Raw genomic sequence first — 23,776 nt, forward strand, 5'->3', positions numbered from 1 at the left:
TTTACACATGATCCCTGTGATAGTTTTACTCTTTATGTGGTTCTGACCCAGTGCTCGTTTTCTTCCTCAGGACAAACTACAAGGATTACTCCATGGAGTCCAGACTCCACTTCAGGATCCACGCGGCGCTCAGCAGCCTGAAAGGATCGCCTGTCAGCACGCCGTAATCCTTCAGAAACGCTACGGTGCAGCGTGAAGCTCCAGAAACCAGAATCCAGGTGTTTTCTCCTCAGTGAAGACGAGAATCAGGGTGTGACGTCCAGCAGGACTCTCTCTTCATTTATTACAATCATTTATTTAAGGTTATTTTTCTTATTTATTCCTTTTATGGCGAGGACAGAAGAGATTATTTAAGCGTCTCAAACAGGCTCGGGCTTCCTCTCAGCGTCTGCAGACTCAGAGTGAAACGCTGTGGGTCGATGCAGATCCATGGCTCGATGCCAAATGTCAGTTTAGTCGTGTTTTAACTGATAGCAATGACTCGAAGAGCTTGTTTGTGAAGAGACGTGTGCATAGGAGTATATTCAGAGTTTAAAATATTTTAATGGAGACTTCAGGGGGAAGTTAAGGAGGCGACAAAGCTGCAGGGTTTTAAATAAAAGCACAAGGTTGAGGACATCAGCAGCATGGATTATCCATGGAGATGAGATCAGAGAAAATTTCCAACAAATTTGAGGCTCTTCTTTTCTTCTCTTCTGTTGTCTTTAAATCTCTGTCTGAACGAGCCCTAAAATGAAACAATTCCTGATAAAACACTGACGTTAAAAACACATGCCTTATGCTAAAGTAGATAAATATTTAGCATCAAAGTTATGACTTGTTGCACATTTTAACACAAAAACATTGCCTGGGTTGAAGGTTGGGATGCACAATATTATGGCACAATATCATTGCTGGCAGATATTGGTTTAAAAGTTAGTTACTGGTGAAGACAGATATGGAATTTTCTGGCGATATTTACAACCAACATATCAGCTGTAGATCCTGGCATCAGCTGAAATATTGGCAGCAAAGATTGGCTTAAATAAGCCATAAATATCTGTCTGTATTGGCTGTAAATATTGGCCTATATTAACTGCAAATATTGGCTGTAAATATAAGCCCAAATTGGCTCTAAAAACTGGCCTATATTAAATGTGAATATTGGTCTGTGTTACCTGAAAATATTTGCCTATTTTGGCTGTAAAAATTGGCCTATATTAACTGACAATATTGGCCTATAGTAGCTATAAATATTGACCTATATTAACTGACTATATTGGCCTGTAGTAGTTATAAATATTGGCCTATATTAATTGACAATATTGGCCTATTGTAGCTATAAATATTGACCTTTATTAACTGAAAATATTGGGCTATATTGGCTATAAATATTGGCCTATATTAGCTATTAATATTGACCTTTTTTAACTGAAAATATTAGACTATATTGGCTATAAATAGTAGCCTATATTGGCTATTAATATTGACCTTTATTAACTGAAAATATTGGACTATATTGGCTGTAATTATTGGCCTATTTTAATTGACAATATTGGCCTATAGTAGCTATAAATATTGACCTATATTAACTGACTACATTGGCCTATAGTAGTTATAAATATTGGCCTATATTAATTGACAATATTGGCCTATTGTAGCTATTAATATTGACCTTTATCAACTGACAATATTGGACTATATTGGCTGTAATTATTGGCCTATTTTAATTGACAATATTGGCCTATTGTAGCTATAAATATTGACCTATGTTAACTGACTATATTGGCCTATAGTAGTTAATAATATTGGCCTATTTTAATTGACAATATTGGCCTATAGTAGCTATAAATATTGACCTTTATTAACTGAAAATATTTGCCTATATTTTCTATTGGAATTAGCTTCTGTCAGCCTATATTGGCTGTAAATATCGAACTGCAGGATATATGATATCGGGTCAAACCAATATGGTGCATCCCTAGTTTAACATGATGAAGCTGATGAGTGCTGTATGTGAGCAGCAGGTAGAGATGTGTGCTTGAACATATTTATATTTAACTGCTTTGATTTTTCTTTCTACTAGTTTGCCTTTATGAATTCCTAATCCATCACGGCACAGAGCACACAAACGTGTCCCTGCAAACAGCGCAGCCTTCTCACCAACCGTGGCTTATATTAACACAAACACACACAAAGCATAAAGCATTGAATACACTCATTCCAAGCTTGCACATGCCGGGCAATATGCATATTAAAATAAAGCAGGCGGCTGTAAACGCACACATTTAGCAGCAATATAAAATACTCATGCTGTTAGTTGATCAAACCTCTCTGTGGTTGTATTAGTCTGTGTGAATCTGTGTTCATTTTCTACAGTTGTTTAGTTTCTCTGAGGCAGCAGCTTTGGAGATGGTGAGTGTCTCTGTTCAGGACAGTTTGATGGTTTCAGAGCTTTTAAAACATGAAAGATAAATTAACTTCATGATCACCAAAAAGCGACAAAGTCAAGATAAATTTAGATCTGATCTGTCTAAACCAGGGATGTCTAAACATTTCAATCTGAGGGCAAAACGCTGAAAATATCAGGATGACTGGTGTGGAAACTAAGAATTTTCATTTTAAAAATTTGCTGTGGGCCAATCAAAAATGGACCATGGGCCACATTTGGCCTCAAGGCCTTAGTTTGGACACCCCTGGTCTAGACCAGACCGTATAAAACTCGCCCTGTAAATGTGTTTATTTCTGCTGTTGAGTTCAACATTTTAACATGGAGCTCAATGGTGATTTACTCACTGGCGAAGACAGCCTCTAGTGGACTTTTGAGGAACTGCAGGTTTTTGAACTTCTCATTTCCAACACTCTTCCTGGTTATTTGACCTAATCTTGACTGAATCCTGAAAATCCTGCCGGTTTAACTGAAGTAGAAGGAGACGTTGTTCTGTTTTAGGCTGCTGAAGCTCTGACTGTCAGGGAGGTTTGGCTCCAAAAAGACAAGCCAAAGAAGATGGACTATTTTTGCATGCTTTAGAAGGATTTAATGTATATTATACTCTATAATAAAGCTGATAATCCATAAACATGAAGAGATGACAGATTAACTTTTTACTCGAAGACTGACCAATTAAAAAAAGAGCACAAAATAATCTGATATTTTATCTACGTTATGGATAAAGGTCACTGGAAAACGGAAAACTGAGATACAACTTTTTTCAAATTCTGTAAAAAAAATGCTCAGAATTCAAAAATTACAATCGGAATTCGAAGATTAAAGTTTGAATTCTGAGTTTAAGAGTGAGATTTGAATTTAAATTTGGGGATTAAAGGTGGTTTTCTGACTTTAAAGTAAGATTTCTGAGATTGAATTCAGAATTCTGAAAAAGTTGGAATTCTGCAATTTTAGTAAAATTTCTGAGATAAAAGGCAAAAGAAGAAGTCAGACTTCTGAGATTAAATTTTGAATTCAGAGATCAAAGTCAGATTCTGTAATTTAAAGTTAGAGTTCTTAGATTTAAAGATGGGATTCTAAGATTAAATTTGGAATTCCGAGTGTAAAGCTTGAAATCTGCCTTGTTTTTCTCAGACTTTGAAATAAAGCTTGATCCCAGAAACAAGTCCAATGGCCTTCATCCCCCTCCATCGTTCCAACATTACCGATACTATAGGATATAATAAATATTTTTTATGTTAAACTGAAACGGTTCAGATGTTTTCTATGAGGTGGCTTAAGGGCATCCGTGGATTGCTACGCGTTTAAATCCAAAGGCAGGAAATCCTTTAAAGAAATCCTGGATATAAACTCAAGCCATCAGATTAAGTAGTAAGCTAAGATCATCACATTTTAAATAACAGATGAAGACTATATAGCATCCTCACTCCACTTTAACTCTCTGGATGAAGGAGATCCCGCCCTGAATTACTTCCAGTTAATCTACTTTATTTAAAGGTGTGATGATGAAAAAGCCTTGTCCCTATAAGGAATGTACCTAAAGACCAAATCAGTGCTGTGTCTGCTGTCTTTGTTTTCTGTGTTGTGCCTCTTTAATGTCTGGATGTCGTTTTAGTCTCTGTGGTAAAAGTGAAACTTCTGAGCAGGTTCAGGAGTCTGTTGGTACAAGTCTTTCATTAAAACAGCGCCCTCTATCGGAGAAAAGGTTGTGACGATAAACTTGAATAAGACAGTATAACTGTCACAGCTGTGAAGTTTAGACATATAGAGTTTAGTGTTTGAGGGGCATTTCTGGGTTCAGTAGTGGAGATAAACTTTAGCATTGGTACTCCTTATATAATACATCCTTCATCGCCACAACCCTCTGCTAATGAAAGGCTCTGGTTCCTTCAGTCATCGGCAAAACCTTCCTCTAATGAAGGGCTCTGGTTCCTTCAGTCATTGTCACAACCTTCCTCTAATATAGGGCTCTGGTTCCTTCAGTCATTGTCATAACCTTCCTCTAATGAAGGGCTCTGGTTCCTTCAGTCATTGTCATAACCTTCCTCTAATGAAGGGCCTTGTTTCCTTCAGTCATTGTCACAACCTTCCTCTAGTGAAAGGCTCTGGTTCCCTCTGTCATTGTCACAACCATCCTCTAATATAGGGCTCTGGTTCCTTCAGTCATTGTCACAACCATCCTCTAGTTTAGGCTCTGTTTCCTTCAGTCATTGTCACAACCTTCCTCTAGTGAAAGGCTCTGTTTCCTTCAGTCATCGTCACAACCTTCCTTTAATGAAGGGCTCTGGTTCCTTCAGTCATTGTCACAACCTTCCTTTAATATAGGGCTCTGGTTCCTTCATTCATTATCACAACCATCCTCTAATATAGGGCTCTGGTTCCTTCGGTCATCGTCACAACCTTGCTCTAATTAAAGGCTCTGGTTCCTTCAGTCATCGTCACAACCTTCCTCTCATGAAAGGCTGTTGTTACTTCAGTCATCGTCACAACCTTCCTCTAATGAAGGGCTCTGGTTCCTTTTTCATGTCAGTGCCTCTGTCTGTGTCCAGCTGTAATCCTGACAGGGTTTCTGTTGCATGTCATTGGTTTTTCTCAGAAGAGACGTTTTATGACAGGAAGTGCTATGACCATAAAAGGCTTAAAGGTTTCAGATGCTGATCCATGTGGTGCAATAAATGAAAACAGAGGATTTAATATTCAGTTCTTTATTACTGGCTGTTTCTATGTTCATGTGCCTCTCTGTGTGTCGGTATTTAGCCTTTTTTTCTGGATTATTCCGCCTTGTGTTTATATTAAATGTTTTTGAATTTCATCAGAATCATTTGTGGCTTTTTGTCTCGTCATTCACGTCAGAGGTGAAAGTTTATCAAGAGGGTGTTTTTAGTCTTTAACTATAATTCCAAAAAAGATGGGACACTGTGTATAATGTAACTAAAAAAATGAAGTCAGTGATTTTCAAATCTTATAAACCCACATTTTATTCACAATAGAACATAAAAACATATCAGATGTTGAAACTGAGACATTTTAACATTTCCTGAAAAATATTAGCTCATTCTGAATTTGATGGTGCCAGTACATCATTGACTTGTTTTTATTACATTTTACTCAGCGGCCCAACTTTTTTGGAGTCTTTATAAAATAAGTTATAAACAATATTTAAGTGGATAGTATGTACACTCAAAAGACAAGATTTTATTTTATACATACAGTAGGCAAAAATGTCATTAGTTATTTTATTTTGAAAGGACATTTCCCTTTATTATTAATCAGGGAGATATTTAATTTCGGACCAAAAACAATATAACAGAAATATGGTGGCATTATTCATGTTTGTGTTTTTTATTTTAACAGTAAAACAGGAAGATAAACCCAGGACTATGGCTGAATTTGGTTTATGTAAATTTGGAATTCTGGGATTAAAGTCAAAATTCTGACATTAAGCTCAATTCTTAGATTAAATTTGGAATTCTGAGTTTAAAGTCAATTCTGGATTAAAAATTGGGATTTTCAGATTAAAGTTGGGATTCTGAAATTTGATTTTTAATTGTTAAAGTTGGGATCCTGAAAATAAATTTGGAATTTTAAGATCAAAACTGGATTTTTGAAATTAAAGTTAAGAATCCAAAATTAATGTCAGATTTCTGAGATTAAATTTGGAATTCTGAGAACAAAATTGGCATTCCCAGACTAAAGCCGGAGTCCTGAAATCAAATTTGTGATTTTGAGATTAAAGTCAGAATTTTAAGATTAAAGATGGGTGGTCAAAATTAGATTTCTGGTCTTAAATTTAGCTTGCGGAGATGCAGAGATTTAATTTGGAATTTTGAAATAAGAGTTAGAGTTTTTTAGATTAAAGTCAGGATAATGAGATTAATTTTGGAATTCTGGGATCAAAGTTGGAATTCTGACTTGTTTTTCAGACTTGAAGTTCAATGTCCTTCATCCCTTTCTGTGGTTGTGTATTTTTCTTTAGTTGTTTTACTGAAGTGAGTGAATTAAAAGGATGGTCACATGACCTGGAAATGAAAGAGGAGGCTTCAAAATAAAAACAGCATAAGAACTAAACCTAACCTAAGGAGAGCTTATCAAACTCAGGTTTAGAGATCTTATCTTAGATAACTATAAACAGCTGAACTATTAGGCGGCTGAAACCCAGCCAGAGGTCTACACTGAATTTTGGGGGGAAGAGTGAAAGTGGTGTGGTTCTGTTGGCCCTTCAGTGGAAATCTCATTTCTGCTAGTTTAGAAATGCTTTTAGGACCGTAAATGCTGAGACAGTTCAGACAGCTCTGGTTATCAGGTTTCTTTTCTGTTTGTGGTAAATCTGTGTCGTCTAATCTATGAAAGCCATACTGCTTTGCCTTTAAGACTCCAGGACATCATCGTTCTTCTTTATCCTTCCTCGGATTTTTATGTTTAAGTTTGTTTTTCATCATCCAACAAGATTTAGAAATGTGCACGTGTGAGTCCTATAGAGTCCTAAACTACAGTTTACACAAACCCTGACTTCATAAAATTTAAAATCCAACAATATCAACGACTGTGTGGCGCCAAAGTTAAAGTCCTAGGCTCCACATATTGGGTTATGTTTTGCTTTTAATTATTAAAAATGCTTAAAAAACTGTTTGAATTACAAAAATATGCCGGCTAAAGTTTGGCACCAGATTTGTTTAATTCAGACTTTAATCTCCCTGGTTCTAAACACAGCAAGACAGTTTTTGTCTGGTATTTTTAAAGTTTCAATGCAATTTAAATAACTGAAATAGCATAGATTAGGTTACTATAAAACACATGGTATCAGTAAGTATTTAAAGGTTTGACAGCCTTAAAGCCAGACAGTCCGACAATAATGGCAGACCTGACTCTGGCTCAACAATTAAGAACGTTTTGATTTCTTCATTTATGAGGACGCCATGTTGGTTGATTTTGTATTTGTAACCATATCTGTCTGAATTTGTTATGTCATAAACTGGCTCGGTTTATTAAAGAACAGTTCATTCTGCATTTATCCAGAAATGCTTCATGTTAAAGGAGCAATGGTTTCACTTCAGACTGCATTGTAGTTTTATATTTTTGTTTAATAACAGATCTGTCGGTCTGATTTTTCTCTGTTTGTTCCAAAATAAAGCCAAATAAATAAATGCCAAACACTGGTTTCCACAAAGTTCCCCTCATAATTTGTTTTTTTTTTTTACATGTGATAAAGATACCTGTGTCTAGAAGGTCCAGTCACTTGTTAGACAGTATCCATGGCTACCATTACATCATGAAGACAAAAGAACACTCAGAGAAAAAGTTATTTAAAAGTCAAAGTCAGGGGATGGAGACAAGTCTCTGAACATCCCCCAGAGTTCAGTTAACTCCATCATGAAGAAATGAAGGAATATGTCACATGTGTAAATCTGCCTAGATCAGACCATCCTCACAAACTGAGTGGGCGTGCAAGAAGGAGACTAGTGAGAGAGGACACCAAGACACCTATGACTACTCTGAAGGAGCTCCAAGCTTCAGCAGCTGAGATGGAGAGGGATGCTTCTCAACAGCATCATGCTGTGGGGAGGCCTCTCAGGAGCATCATTCTGTTGGGATGCTTCTCAGCAGCATCATGCTGTGGGGATGCTTCTCAGCAGCATCATGCTGTGGGGATGCTTCTAAACAGCATCATGCTGTGGGGATGCTTCTAAACAGCATCATGCTGTGGGGATGCTTCTAAACAGCATCATGCTGTGGGGATGCTTCTAAACAGCATCATGCTGTGGGGATGCCTCTAAACAGCATCATGCTGTGGAGATACTTCTCAGCAGCATCATGCTGTGGGGATGCTTCTTCACAGCATCATGCTGTGGGGATGCTTCTCAGTAGACGGCCCTGGAAGGCTTGTAAAAGTAGAGGGGAAATGACTGTGGAGGACAGTCTTATTGAGCCTGACAGAGAACTACAGCTTAGGACAGTGGTTCTCAAGTGGTGGGTCGGGACCCAAAAGTGGGTCGTAGAGCTCTTTCCAGTGTGTTGGGAATGACTTCCTGGAGAAAAAAGCAGCCGACAGGCTCAGATATGCAGAAGGACTAAGTGGACACACATCCATACTTTTAATTTATTTGGTTTTCTCTAGACAGAAAGTGCATCTGAGTTATTTTATCAAGGTTTTGACGTATTTAATAGTTTTAATGGGATCTGGTTTTCCTAAGATAGTGTGGTAATTCTTCAAGAAATTGCTAAAATATCTCAGGAAAGCCGTATAAATGAAATGTATGCACATGTTCTGTTGTGTTTTGTTCTAAAGTTTAAACAGCAACATTTCCTATTTCAGTGCTCGAAATGTTTAAAAATCTGGGTCTTGATTTCTGATAATGATCACAAACTTTTACTTCAGTTGTTGCCGCCAAGGATGGAACAAGACGTGCTTAGGTTTAGACAGTGACCTTTTCACATAGGACCAGGTAGGTTTGGATGCTTTTTCCCCTTAATAAATAAAACCATCATTTAAACACTGACTTGTATTTACTCTGGTTATCTGTGTCTGATCCTTCTCTCGTACTTCCTCTGACTGTCTCGTCTCAACAGTTTGTACACAGCATTGAGTCATGATATCGATCAGCTGTAGGTTTTGGGAAAACCCAGATTCTGAAAGCTGTGACCTGATAAATCTGCTGAAACCTCAAAGTCTGACTCTCTGATAAAGTACACAAAGGTTTAGAAACAGTGTTGAACATTAACCTGTCGTACTTCTGTTTATTCTAGCAGAGCTCCTCTGTCCCAGCATGCAGACCTGAGTTACCAGCCTGGATTTGGACTCTTCAGACAGAAATGTGTTCTCACACTGTTAAAGGTGTGACAGTCTGGTCCAGTCTGATGATCATATCAAACATACAGGAAAAGTACAGCAGCTGTAAAACTGCTGGACAGCTGACTGTTTGTGTCTGAGTGGTTACTGGAATCCAGCTTTTCCCATGTGTACACAAACATCCCCCTCTCTGACTCTGTACTGGCTTTAGGGTGGCATTTGTCAGCTAAATCAGAGTGTCCTTATTGATGAGACAGGCTAATGATTGATTGATGACATCATCAGTGGACAGGAGGGGTCTCAGGTTCAGACAGAGAAAAACTGCTTTTTCTACCGTAAAGATATTTTATTTTGGTTTTTCTCTTCTGGTCCAACTGTCAGGATGAGATCTGCTGGACTTGTATTCCTCTTTCTTCTTGTCACGCATTCAGAATCGGTGAGTGAACTCATATTTGGAAGATCTCATGGGTTTTTGGGTTGGTTTCTGTTTTACTTGCATGCAAGGCTGTCTCATGAGGAGGGGGAAAGCTTTCTGGGGGCCAGCCAAATGGGGGGACCAGGGAGGTCAGCAAAATCCTGGTCTGGTATAAAGTTAATCTGTGATAATCGTCTTCTATTTTAACCTGAATAATAGCCACTCTTATCAGAGCAATGAATATGAAATTGATTTAATTTACAGTAAAATACGGACTTTTTAAAATGCAAACCCATTTTCTTTAAACAGAATCACATTTTTATTGGTAATGTCAACAGCACGAATGGGCACACTGATATAAAACCATTAGTAAAGTAATGTCAGACTTCAGAGTGGAGGTATGATGTTCACAAACACAAGAAAGTAGAACGAACAGAGATAACTTTAAGGGGAACATTGTTAAATGTTACAAAAGAAGTGTTCATGGGTTTAAAGGGTAAAGAAAGTAGCTAAAATGAGTTAAAAGGTGGCTTAAATATGTTAAAGTGTAAATAAAGTGGCTAAAATGGGTTAAAAGTGTAAAGAAGGAAGCAAGCATGGGTAAAATGTGGCAGAAAATTTGTAAAACTGGAAAAATGAATAGAGAAGTGGCAAACAGGGGCAAATGTGGCAGATAATGAGTACAAAGGTGGCAAGAATGGGTAAAAGACTGACTAAAATGGGCAAAAAATGGCTAGATTGGGTAACAAGTGTAAAGAAAGTGGCAAACATGGGCAAAAACTGACAGAAAATGGGCAAAAAGTGGCAGAAAATGGGTAAAAACTTTCAGAAAATGGGTTTGAAGTATAAAGAAGGTGGCAAACATGGGCAAAAACTGACAGAAAATGGGCAAAAAGTGACAGAAAATGGGCAAAAAGTGGCTAAAATGGGCAAGAAATGGCTAGAATGGGCAAAAACTGTCAGAAAATGGGAAAAAGTGACAGAAAATGGATTCAAGGTGTAATGACAGTGCAAACATGTGCAAAAACTGACAGAAAATGGGTAAAAAGAGACAGGAATTGGCAAAAAGTGGCAGAAAATGGGTTTAAAGTATACAGTCCCTAGAAAAAGTATGTCAACCCTTTGAGATTTCTTGGATTTCTGCATAAATTGGTCATCAAATGTGTTCTGATCTTCATCTAATTCACAACAATAGACAAACACAGTCTGCTTAAACTAATACTGCACAAAAATGATATGTTTTCATGTTTTTATTGTACAAACCATTTAAACATTCACAGTGCAGGGTGGAAAAAGTATGTGAACCCCTAGGCTAATGACTTCTCCAAGAGCTAATTGGAGCCAGGAGTCAGCCAACCTGGAGTCCAATCAATGTGATGAGATTGGATGTGTTGGTTAAAGCTGCCCTGCCCTATAAAAAACACACACCAGTTTTGAATTTGCTGTTCTCAAGAAGCATTGCCTGATGTGAACAATGCCTGGCACAAAAGAGCTCTCAGAAGACCTACGATCAAGAACTGTTGACTTGCATGAAGCTGGAAAGGATTACATAAGTATCTCTAAAAGCCTTGATGTTCATGTGTCCACAGTAAGACAGACTGTCTACAAATGGAGAAGGTTCAGCACTGTTGCTACTCTCCCTAGGCGTGGTCGTCCTGTAAAGATGACTGCAAGAGCACAGCGCAGAATGCTCAATGAGGTGAAGAAGACTCCTAGAGTCTCAGCTAAAGACTTACAGAAATCTCTGGCACATGCTAACGTTTGTGTTGACAAATCTACAATAAGTAAAACATTAAACAAGAATGGAGTTCATGGGAGGACACCACGGAGGAAGCCACTGCTGTCCAAAAAACACATTGCTGCATGTTTGAAGTTTACAAAAGAGCACCTGGATGTTCCACAGCACTACTGGCAAAATATTCTGTTCATAGATGAAACCAAAACTGAGTTGTTTGGAAGGAACACACAACGCTATGTGTGAAGACAAAAAGGCACAGCACACCAACATCAAAACCTCATCCCAACTGTGAAATATGGTGGAGGGGCCATGATGGTTTAGGGCTGCTTTGCTGCCTCAGGGCCTGGACGCATCGCTGTCATTGATGGAAAAATGAATTCCCAAGTTTATCAAGACATTTTACAGGAAAACTTAAGACCATCTGTCCACCAACTGAAGCTCAACAGAGGATGGGTGATGCAACAGGACAACAACCCAAAGCAGAGAAGTAAATCAACAACAGAATGGCTTCAACAGAAGAAAATACGCCTTCTGGAGTGGCCCAGTCAGAGTCCTGACCTCAACTGATTGAGATGCTGTGGCATGACCTCAAGAGAGCAATGCACACCAGACAACCCAAGAATATTGCTGAACTGAAACGGTTTTGTAAAGAGGAATGGTCCAAACTTCCTCCTGAACGTTGTGCAGGTCTGATCTGAACTACAGGAAACGTTTGGTTGAGGTTATTGCTGCCAGAGGAGGGTCAACCAGTCATTAGCCTAGGGGTTCACATACTTTTTCCACCCTGCACTGTGAATGTTCACATGTTTTGTTCAATAAAAACATGAAAACATCTCATTTTTTGTGCAGTATTAGTTTAAGCAGACTGTGTTTGTCTATTGTTGTGACTTAGATGAAGATCAGAACACATTTGATGACCAATTTATGCAGAAATCCAAGAAATCTCAAAGGGTTCACATACTTTTTCTAGCGACTGTAAAAGAAAGTAGCAAACATGGACAAAAACTGACAGAAAATGGGTTAAAGGTGACAGAAATTGGCAAAAAGCGGCTAAAATGGGCAAAAAATGGCTAGACTGGGTAACAAGTGTAAAGAAAGAGGCAAACATCGGCAAAAACTGACAGAAAATGGGAAAAAAATTGGCAACAAGTGGCAGAAAATGGGTTTAAAGTGTAAAAAAAGTGGCAAACGGGGTAAAAACTGACAGAAAATGGGAAAAAAGTGGCAGAAAATGGCTTTAAAGTGTAAAAATGGATGAGAAAGTAGTGAAATTTGGTTAAAAAGCCAGGAAGCTATCACCAATGCTACTGATCAACATTCATTCATATCTTTGCTAAATTGAATAAACTGGGGCGGGCTCAGTCTTTATAGCCAATCCTGCTGGCCGGCCTGCCTCTGTGTCTTATAGTGTGAATTAATATGGTAAAAACGTGCTCTATATTTTCTTGTGGTTGAGTCTGGCTGGTGTACAGTACAGGAAGTTTACAACATACAATTTATAACATACAGTATAATTCATGGTTTGAGTGTTAGAGTACCCTAAAGCAGTGTTTCCCAACCATTTTTCCTTGGAGCCCCCCCTACACGCTCCTCAGAAAAGCGGAGCCCCCCCTAGGACCCAAGGGAGAAGAAAAAGTGACACATTGCTGCCAAAAATCAACATAGATTTTAATTGTTCCACTGATAAAACCCTAAAAAAGGTCCATGCATACTTTTCTTAACAAAAGACCTTTGTATGAACTACTTTATAACTGCTTTATCATGGTTTTAGTCAATATTTGCAAACCTATTTTTGGCAGCCTCAGAGCAGACAAAGCTTCGCGCCCCCCCTAAGATCTCTGGCGCCCCCCTGGGGGGTCCGGATCCCAGGTTGGGAACCGAGGCCCTAAAGCACTGTTTGTAAAAGTGGGGGTCCTGGCCACAGGAAGGAGGGTCATGGAGGAAAAGGTGGTAAAACAGAGGGAAAAGTCAACCAATGACATGATTTTGGCAAACGCTGACCCTAAGATTTTAGCAGGATGTTTAATAACCATATCCAACTCACCAAGACTTTAAGGTCGACTACAGAGGAGTCCATGGTGGCAAAAAAATAAATAAAACACTTAGATAAGTCAATAAATACTGGAATGTGTATTATTTATTTTTCTATCAAAGTTGAATAAAAAAATCATGTATTCTACACTATTTTACATAAATATAGTTTTATATCATCTGCAGAAAACGTATACAAGGAAAAATTCAATTAACTTGTTCTTTGATAGAGATGTAACACAGTGCATCATCTGCATAACACTTTATCATAAAAAGTCTGATTTGTCTAAAATGTTAATGCACATGTATTTATTCAAACTTCTGCAGTGGAGAATAGAAGATTATAAGGATCCACCAGCCATAGGACAGCAGAGCCAACCAATCTGGCAGATTCCACAGGAACCATGGTTACCTGTCCAACCCCCCACCCACCCAACCAAACCCTCAACCCAACTCTCCACACCTTTAGTAACCACTCCCGCCACTACAACCCGCCCTAATCAAGTCACAACAGACGGGTTCCTGGGTCCACATGAGTGTCTGGCTAAGAGGTAAGTGTTTTCAGAATCTTTGCTTCCTCCTAAAAAAGCTAAATTCTTAATCCCACCTCCGAGCAAAGGGGTTAGGGTGAGCATACAGCACCCTGTGTTGATTGTGTAACTCCAGGAATCACCTCCAGGATAGAACAACCCAAGACAATTTGACACCAGAAGTCCTGGTTTCTTTCTTATGAGCTCCAGGATAAAATAGTGAGTATTGAAAAGTAACAAGGACAGTTTTAATCTTGTCTGACTTCCTGGTTTCCTGTCATTGCAGGCTGCTAGAACTCAGAGCACACTAAGGCTGCGTCCACACGGAGACGAAAACGATATGTTGTCGTTTCGTTTTGAAAAAGTTTTCTGCAAAGACAGGATTGTTTCAGAAAATATCCACGTAAGCACCGAACCACCGAAAACAACTGAAAATGCTGTAGTGCATACACCAAGTACGTGGCGTACGTGGCGCTGTATTGTTGCCACGGAAATGCACCAAACAAGAGAAGTTCACATAAAACTGACATAAGCTTTCTTCTAGTTGCCTTTCTGGTTGTTCTCTGTGTTTTGCAGTTGTGGTAATGGAGCATCAGATTTTGCTGTAAAAGCCGTAACAAGCTCAGTAGCTTCTGCAGCACGAACACAACCCTGTAATCCGCCATTGTTATTTTGGCCGGACCCGCGCAGGCGTCTTAAGAGAGCTACACTACGTGTGACGTAATTGTTTCAAGAAAGACGCAATTGACCGTCCACACGGAGGCGAAACGGTAGTCATTTACGGATTTGTGCACTCTGGGACCCAGTTTCAAAAAGTATCGTTTCCAGTCACCCAAAACTGCGTTTCCATGTGGATGAAATGGCAATACTACGAAAAACTTTTGCATATACTCCTGAATTCGTATCTGTGTGGACAAGGCCGAGATCTCTACTGCTCTACCCAACCCCCCTTGAGCTTGTGTAGATGGGACGGCTGTATTTTAGAAAAGAAGAGAGACACCTACAGCAGCCTTGCTTGGTCCTCAATAATCGAACTAGAAAAGATAGAATCAAAATCCTCTAAAGTGTGTGAGGTTACTCCAGCAGTTTTAGTGACAAAGTCCCACCAGAGTCGAAGATATGGTTTTAAAAAAAATTATCTTATTTGAAGCTCAGACAAAAAAGAATCAAATCACTCACACAGCCAGATCAATAACCAAGGTGTTAGATTTCACACATTACATGTAAAAATTAATTCATCAACAGCAAAAATGGATGATATGAACAATTTTGAATGATTACAAGGATGAAAAATGATGTCAAAATCAATTCAAACAAAAAAGCAAATGGTTCAAAACCAGTATATAGGTAACAAAATATAAATTGATAAAAAGAAAAAAAAAAAACAAGAAAAAGATATCAAAAACCCTCGTGAGTGGAAACCACAAAATACAGCTTTTAGAATCAATTTTGTACCTCACCTCACTCCATAGAATCTGGTTTTTCAGATCAACTGACACTATCTTCAGTGAACAACGTAACAGTCAGGACCACATAGACATCTATGTCTTCAGACCAAAAACTTTCTGGTTTTTGAGTAGCACTTGTTGGCTTCCATTCAACCCTCATTTGTTGAGGGCTTTCCTTTCCACCAAGAGTAGCTACAACCCTTAACTGGTTTGCTCAGTGATAAGAGTTATCACCGATCCCCTACACAAGGTCTCAGGGCTGAAGCACATGTGTGCGCCAATCGAGCCTACAGGTTGGAGTCTGCACGAGACCCAATGGGCAAAATTGGCCCCTTTTATACCTGGTTTCACTGACGTACCTTTATGGAAAGTCCCACCATTTTAAGTTCAAATTTAGACCAAGTTTTTAAGTTTGCAGGAACTGAGAGTTCACAGAAAAGTCCCTTGTGGTTTTGACTTTCACTATCTTTCTGAGATGGCAATGCAACACCTGCAGAAGAGATCATTTCAGAAGAGGGTCATTTCAGGGACCACAGTTGTTTACGATGTACATTAATTGTTTTGGACAGAATTTACCAAATTATTCTCTTATGCTGATGATACTGTTATTTACTGCTGTGCGCATATACCTGCAAAAGCCATACCAATCTTCAGCATGCATTTAAATAAATGAATGAATACAATGTAAAACATCCTAAAAAAGAAGAGGAATCCTGTGGAGACCCCCAGACCGTAGCTGTAGTTTTTTATCACTGCTCTAATTCTTTCTTTCTTTCTAAAAGCCATTGCATGGCTAGTACGTGATCTGCCTGTGTTTGATCTTGAATCAGTTTGACTCGGGCGTCTTGTGGCCTGGTGTTCTGTCGTCCTTGGGAGCGTTGCATCAATGGACAGTGCTCCTGCAAACCCCCCTACCTCTGTCCGTTTGAGAACGTACAGCCAGTCTGCGGGCGGGACAACAGGAGCTACCGCTCCTACTGCCAGGTAACTGTTGGATTAAGTGAAGCTGGAACTCAGTAAAGAGTTGCATGGGCAGGACAGTAACGATTCTCTCGTGTTCTACAGGCTATGGCACTCTCATGTCGGACAAAGAGACCTGCCATGTCTCACTTTGGGACAAACTGTGGAGGTTCGCTCTCCCAGATACACTCAGAGCATTGTTCTGAATAATATCGTTAATCTCTATCTGACAGTTTCGGTTTATCTCTCTCTCCACAGTGAACCATCCAAAGTTTGAAAGCTCAGTAGACCCAGAAACAGGAGTGGTAGATGTCTTCATTCCTGAAAAAGCAGGAGGTCCCGGAGAGAGGTTACTGGTGTGTTGGAAGGTGTGGAACATGGCTGCCGCTAACGTTGCTTGCAGGGAGCACGGATATCCACTGTGAGAGAACTTAGATTTATTTACAGCATGTGTAAGATACTGGTGTGAACAAAGAACCAGTACGATATACAATATGATACGATTCTGTAGATCATTCAAACATGTTTTTACTCTGGTGCTTTTGTTTTTAGCGGAGCAGTGACTGCTGCGTCTGTGCCGTACAACTCCCTAAATTTAGAAGAAAGACCTTTTCCAGAGAAGTGCGTTAGCATCCGCTGCCAAGGGTTTGAGACATCCCTAGCTGAGTGTTTAATCTATGACAAGATAAGGATTGGCAACAAGAAAGTGGCCACAGTTACCTGTTATAATCCATCAATGGCCTCTGAGGGTCAGTATTCAGTCTTATCTACCTCACTTATGCTGCTGTCCTGGAACGTTTAAAGGCTCATTCCTCACATTCTCCTTTAATCTCTTCTGTTTCAGATCAGCGTTGTGACTTTCAGTGTGTAAACACAAAGTGTGTGTCCTTAAACCAGACTTGTAATGGAGTGGATGACTGTGGCGACCGCAGTGACGAGATGTGCTGCAAAAGTAAGTAAAACACTGATGGATGCTGTTAGCATGTAGATGCTGTTAGCATGTATGGATGCTGTTAGCATGTAGATGCTGTTAGCATGTATGGATGCTGTTAGCATGTAGATGCTGTTAGCATGTATGGATGCTGTTAGCATGTATGGATGCTGTTAGCATGTATGGATGCTGTTAGCATGTAGATGCTGTTAGCATGCAGGGATATTGTTAGCATGTAGATGCTGTTAGCATGTATGGATGCTGTTAGCATGTATGGATGCTGTTAGCATGTAGATGCTGTTAGCATGTATGGATGCTGTTAGCATGTATGGATGCTGTTAGCATGCAGGGATGCTGTTAGCATGTAGATGCTGTTAGCATGTATGGATGCTGTTAGCATGTATGGATGTTGTTAGCATGTAGATGCTGTTAGCATGTATGGATGCTGTTAGCATGTATGGATGCTGTTAGCATGCAGGAATGCTGTTAGCATGTAGATGCTGTTAGCATGTATGGATGCTGTTAGCATGCAGGGATGCTGTTAGCATGTAGATGCTGTTAGCATGTATGGATGCTGTTAGCATGCAGGGATGCTGTTAGCATGTAGATGCTGTTAGCATGTATGGATGCTGTTAGCATGTAGATGCTGTTAGCATGTATGGATGCTGTTAGCATGTAGATGCTGTTAGCATGTATGGATGCTGTTAGCATGTAGATGCTGTTAGCATGTATGGTACTGTTAGCATGTATGGATGCTGTTAGCATGTAGATGCTGTTAGCATGTATGGATGCTGTTAGCATGTATGGATGCTGTTAGCATGCAGGAATGCTGTTAGCATGTAGATGCTGTTAGCATGTATGGATGCTGTTAGCATGTATGGATGCTGTTAGCATGTAGATGCTGTTAGCATGTATGGATGCTGTTAGCATGTATGGATGCTGTTAGCATGTATGGATGCTGTTAGCATGCAGGAATGCTGTTAGCATGTAGATGCTGTTAGCATGTATGGATGCTGTTAGCATGCAGGGATGCTGTTAGCATGTAGATGCTGTTAGCATGTATGGATGCTGTTAGCATGTATGGATGCTGTTAGCATGCAGGGATGCTGTTAGCATGTAGATGCTGTTAGCATGTATGGATGCTGTTAGCATGCAGGGATGCTGTTAGCATGTAGATGCTGTTAGCATGTATGGATGCTATTAGCATGCAGGGATGCTGTTAGCATGTAGATGCTGTTAGCATGTAAGGATGCTTTTAGCATGTGGATGCTGTTAGCATGTAGATGCTGTTAGCATGTAAGGATGCTGTTAGCATGTGGATGCTGTTAGCATGCACAGCTTGTCCTTCACTGAGCTGACTGTTCTGTCTTCATGTCAGAGTGCAGGAACAATAGTTTGCGCTGCAAGACAGGCGTCTGTGTCCACAAGGAGGCGCTGCAGGATGGACAGATGGACTGTCTGGATGGCGAGGATGAACGGAAGCTCACCATGGCGAGCAGTAAGAGCAGCCTCCCAACCTTTTTTCCATCAATATTCTGAGTGTTAATAGGTCATCGTGGTAGTCTAAATCGTCTTTTTGTCAGATTTTCACAAACATTTCTCTTTTCAGCCGCTGCAGTGGAAAATAAAACACTGACTAACACAGGTACAACCTGACTGATGCTGAGACATTAACAGCAGACCCCTTTAAAATGAGACCAGTCATGACATTTGTTTTTTCTCTATTTCAGAGTACCATTCCCCCATTAACGGTATGTAACCAAACAGTAATACTACCAAGAAAGAGTATTCAGATCTTTTTACCCATGTTTTGCCACTCATGTACCCTTTTAGAAGGTTTTTGCCTTATTTTGGAACTTCATTTTTGTTGCATTTGCTTCTTAGTTTTACCACTTTTAGCCCATGTTGGTCATTTTTGAACCCATTTTGCCCCACTTTGGCCACTTGTGTCCCATTTTAGCTGCTTTTCTCCCTATTTTTGCAGCTTTTCATTGTGCAGCATTTTGACAACTTTTGTGACTTTTTTTTTTTTTACCTATAATCCATATTTGCCCTTTTAACCTTTTTTGACTTTTTCACCCATTTTGTCACTTTGTCACCACTTGTTTCCTGTTTTCTAGCTTTTTGCCACTTTGATCTGATTTTAGCCGCTTATGTCTTTCATTTCTACCACTCTAACCATGTTTTGCCATTTATTTCAACCTATTTTTACCACTTTTTGCAACTTGTGTCCCATTTTGGCAGTTTTTTGCCCTGTTTTTGCAGCTTGTCATTGCATTTTGATGCTTTTTGCCTTCTTTTGAGTCGGGTTTTGCTATCTTTAACCCATATTTGCCCCTTTTAATCCCTTTTAACCCATTTTTTACTTTTACTCAAATTTTTGCCACTTTTACCACGTTTCCCTTTTTTTTAAGCTTTTTTCCTTTTTGCCACTTTTATCCCATTTCTGCCTCTTATGTCCATCATTTTTACCAATCTAACCGTTTTTTTTGCCATTTATTGCCAATTTCAACCAATTTTTATCATTTTTTTCCCTACTTGTTTCCCATTTCAACAGTGTTTTGCCCTAGTTTGCTACTGTAAGACCCATTGTTGCCATCTTTTGCCACCGTGTCCCTTTTTTTTCAAATTTTTGCAGCTTATGCCTTTTTTTAACCACTCTAACCAATTTTTGCAGCTGTTTTCCTTTTTTGCCACTGTAAAAACTATTTTTTCCAATGTATAGCCAGTATTTGCCACTTTTGAACCTTTTCCCCCTTTTTGCCATGCTCATCCAGTTTTTAGACTTTTTGTTTTTTTTGCGATTTTTTTTAGCCAAATGATATCAGGGCAGGGTTGGAATTTTAAGGAGCTTTTCTGCATGTTTTTCCAGAAATGGCAAACAACAGGAAGCATCTGGAGTCCAAGTTGTACTGTGGTATTCCCAACTCGACCACGGTGGACGACGAAGATGTGGAGGAGCGAGGGAGGACAAGCCGAGTCAAGAGAGTGGTGGGAGGAATCCCATCAAAACCAGTCAGTATCAGCCTTTTCTACCAGTACATTTGGTTGAAACAATGCCAATAAAACCAGACATTTCTTAATCTTACACCAGTGGTATCGGGACTTCCCTGAACCCAGGTTTTCTGGTATCAAATGTACGGTTCGCGGTGAGCGTTATTTTGACAAATAACTGATGAAAACCTGCAGACTCAGATCCAGTGGCAGGTCGCTCTGGAGGAGAAGGGGAAGATCGACTGTGGTGGCGCTTATATCGGGGGATGCTGGGTACTCACTGCTGCTCACTGCGTCAGGTAAAAGTAAAGTTTGACGAAGCAAAAGCAATTCTATACTTTCAGTTCGTTAATAATAGTCTTTCTCACCTCTCTACACCAGGCCCAACCCGTCTGCATTTAGAGTGAAGTTTTCTCTGTGGAAGAAGACTCGAGCTCAGAACACCACCGACATTGTTCCTGTCGACAACATCATCATCCACCCAAAGTATTTGCTCTCCAATCTGAGTCACAAGAACAAAAATGCAACAATTCTAGATGACAGTGGTAACAGAGAAAGCCTCCCACAGGTACAACGCCAGCTCCTACGAGAACGACATCGCTCTGGTTCAGCTGGAGAAGCTTCCCTTCCAGGAGGAATGTTTGGTAAAAAACCCGGCCATCAGCGCCGTCTGTGTTCCCTGGACGACTCACCTGTTCCAGCCCAACCACACCTGCAGCATCTCAGGATGGGGACGCACTAAAGGTCAGTATTATTACTGCTGATACTTCTGTTGTGGGGAAGATTTGGCTAGGCGCTAACTCTGCTGCCTGACGCAGACGGTAAAACATCTCAGGTGCTGCTGTGGGCCAACGTATCGCTCATCGAAGACTGTGGCAGGTTCTACAATGACCGCTTCAAACCAGGCATGATGTGTGCAGGTAGGTGTGTTCAAACACTAACAGGCTGGTTTGTTTACTCTGCAGCTGCTCATTTCTGTCTGTTTGAAGGTGATCTGGAAGGCAGCGTGGACTCCTGTCAGGGTGACAGCGGCGGTCCTCTGGTCTGTGAGGATGAGCTTGGGGTTTCTTACCTGTGGGGCATCGTGAGCTGGGGGGAGAGGTGTGGCCAGCCTGGATTCCCTGGAGTTTATACACAGGTAGAGCATGCAGATATGCATTTTCACACAGTAAATACACACATAGAGGGGAATCCAACTGTTTCTGGTGTCCAGTTGCTGACTTTGTGCTGCTGGCATTCTCTTTCAACATTAAACTGACATGTGGGGGTGTTTCACAACCTCAGGAGTTATTTATCATGTAAAGTGAGAAAAAACAGACAGGACATTATATGTTGGAGGTGCTTCTGCTTTCTTGCAGTAGGTGGCGCATTATCAAAAACATGTAATATATATTTAAATACACATCTAAATATGCAGGGGTGGCAGACCCTAATCATTCATGTGAGATTTGATGCAAATCAGAAGTTTCATACAAGTGTTACAGTGACTTCCTGTGAAATGGCGAGATAACGAATTGTGAGCCAATAAAGAAATGGCACAGTTGTGTAACTTCCTGCTGCCAGTTGGGGTACTACATCAAAACGATGAAATTAACTTTTGAATATGTAGAGGGGCAGACTTTAATCCTACGCTTGAAATTTGAAGACAATCAGATGTTAGTATGAGACTTGCACATACTTCCTGTCAAATTGGCAAGATATTAAAATACTCGCCATCACCAGTGAGACATCCGTCAGTAAAACATGTCTGTGTTGTGGCCAATTATTGAGACCTTTATTTCAAACTCAGAGCTCAACGGATTAAACACAGTACGATGAATGAAGATATGACCCGTTGTTGTCACTTCCTGTCGCCAGTAGGAGGCGCTGTGATGAGATGTTACTATGTGGGTGTGTTCAGTGTTTTACTGTTGTCTTGCAAGAAAGAGCAAAAGATCACAGAATATTGTTTACTAAAGTTATACTAGGTTAAAGTCATTTGGCACCACCAAAAATTACTTTGAAATTGAGTTGAAGCTGGTGGACTTCCTGTTGGGATTAGGGCATGGCTCCAAGAGGCTTTTTCATGGGTCTTATGATGACCCATATGCAGACTGAAAATCAGAAGCCTAGGCTGAATGATGTGCGGGGATGACTATTTAAAGTGAACTTTTAAAACAATGAGAGGCAGAAATGTTCAGTTGCCAGAGGGGGGCGCTGCTACAAAGTAATAATAGACAGATTATTGATGAAAGCATTAAAAAGTTATAAGGCTTTATGTGTGCATATTCACTGCAAAATAATGTACAAAAAAGTACTTGAAGTTTAGGCTCCAGCCACACTCCTGCCCTTTGGTGAAAACACACAGTTTGAACAACTTTAGATCTCCATGTTGTCTAGTATGAGCAAAAGCATACTGGAGTCAATCAGATGAAATCCCTTGGACTAGTTCTTTAAAATGTAAAACCTGTGAAGCGCCCAAAAACATCAAAATTTGACACTTAGCTGTTTGTAGTGTGCTTCCTGTACATTTTAGAGGATGACCCTGAGAGACTTTTGTTTTCGTCTAAGAATGATACATATGTGTACCGATTTTCATGCACGTAGCTCTTTCCCAGTTCCCCATCTCAGCCATAGACTTGTATGATTCCATCAAAATACCCAAATTTCCAAATCAAAGCCCCCAAATGAGCAATTCTTCTGACTGAAAAATGATGCCTAGAGATAAAATAGGGTCCTCGCCAAACTGGGGTTGGTCTTCAAATCCCTATTTAAAATCCTTTAACAGCCCTAAAGATAACTAAATTAAATCTAAGTTTGCATGATTGATCTATTAGAGAGAAATGTTCAGAAAAACAGACATTTCTACAGGTAAGAGATACTCATACAGTTTCTCAGCATCTCTACAGTCTTTTACCTTACAGCTGTGTCACCTGATGCTGATGCTTCCTTCATCTTTTGTTATTTAAAGGCAGTTAGCAAACAGCTTTTAGTTGTGCTGCTACCACCATCTGGTGGTGGTATCACATCACAACAGGCAGAAGTAGAATAATGGGAACAAACCATATTTTAGGATAAGAATATTATAAATGCTTCAACAAAAACTCTTCTGTCTTTGTTTTGCAGGTTTCTCATTACTTTGAGTGGATCAGACTCCACACAGGCTGGTCTGCTGTCACCAAATTCAACTCCTGATGACTACAGAATTCACACAGAAGCAAAATAGAAACGCCACTCAGCTGATCTGTACACGATTTTCAAAAAGTCTACATGTTTCAGATGAATTTAATGGTTTTCAGTTTGTATTCATTTAAAATTCTATCTCAATGTCATCAGCAAAATAAACTTATTTGTTTAAAACTTAAACATTAAAATAACACATGTAGATTTATCTGTTCTGTCAGCAAATGAAAATGTTTTTATACTTCTAGTCCCTCTTTGTTTGAGAAGTGATAAAGCAATGTGAAGAGGACCAGGACGAGTCATGGAGTTTGATTTAAAAGGATGTAAACTTTTTTATTTTTCAGTAGAAATA

At 39.6% G+C, this 23,776-nt stretch overlaps 2 protein-coding genes across 2 annotated transcripts in view; both read left to right on the forward strand.

Moving 5' to 3' along the window:
* Nucleotides 1-5,448, forward strand: part of LOC121504509 (tetratricopeptide repeat protein 39B) — a 35,576-nt gene extending 30,128 nt beyond the window's left edge. The window contains exon 19 of the mRNA XM_041779322.1: nucleotides 71-5,448. Coding sequence (XP_041635256.1) covers nucleotides 71-167 — 97 coding nt within the window. The 3' untranslated portion in view covers nucleotides 168-5,448. The remainder of the gene's footprint in view (nucleotides 1-70) is intronic.
* A 4,045-nt stretch (nucleotides 5,449-9,493) lies between these two features.
* cfi (complement factor I) lies at nucleotides 9,494-23,618 on the forward strand. Its single transcript, XM_041780151.1, has 17 exons — nucleotides 9,494-9,651; nucleotides 13,727-13,950; nucleotides 16,208-16,361; nucleotides 16,443-16,506; nucleotides 16,596-16,758; nucleotides 16,890-17,086; nucleotides 17,182-17,289; nucleotides 18,647-18,766; nucleotides 18,878-18,913; nucleotides 18,999-19,019; nucleotides 20,141-20,283; nucleotides 20,458-20,561; nucleotides 20,644-20,748; nucleotides 20,831-21,006; nucleotides 21,081-21,182; nucleotides 21,252-21,400; nucleotides 23,368-23,618. Exons 1-17 carry the CDS (start codon nucleotides 9,598-9,600, stop codon nucleotides 23,434-23,436), a joined length of 1,989 nt encoding a protein of 662 aa, XP_041636085.1. The 5' UTR covers nucleotides 9,494-9,597; the 3' UTR covers nucleotides 23,437-23,618.
* Nucleotides 23,619-23,776: the final 158 nt, after the last annotated feature.

This window comes from Cheilinus undulatus, linkage group 22 (assembly GCF_018320785.1).
Source record: "Cheilinus undulatus linkage group 22, ASM1832078v1, whole genome shotgun sequence".
Classification (NCBI taxonomy): Eukaryota; Metazoa; Chordata; class Actinopteri; order Labriformes; family Labridae; genus Cheilinus; species Cheilinus undulatus.

Excerpts from the sequence above, each read along its gene's own strand:
- cfi (XM_041780151.1), top strand. The coding sequence starts at position 9,598 with ATGAGATCTGCTGGACTTGTATTCCTCTTTCTTCTTGTCACGCATTCA. Across the intron at positions 17,087-17,181 it reads TCCATCAATGGCCTCTGAGG|ATCAGCGTTGTGACTTTCAG; the intron begins GTCAGTATTCAG and ends CTTCTGTTTCAG. Across the intron at positions 20,562-20,643 it reads ACTGCTGCTCACTGCGTCAG|GCCCAACCCGTCTGCATTTA; the intron begins GTAAAAGTAAAG and ends TCTCTACACCAG.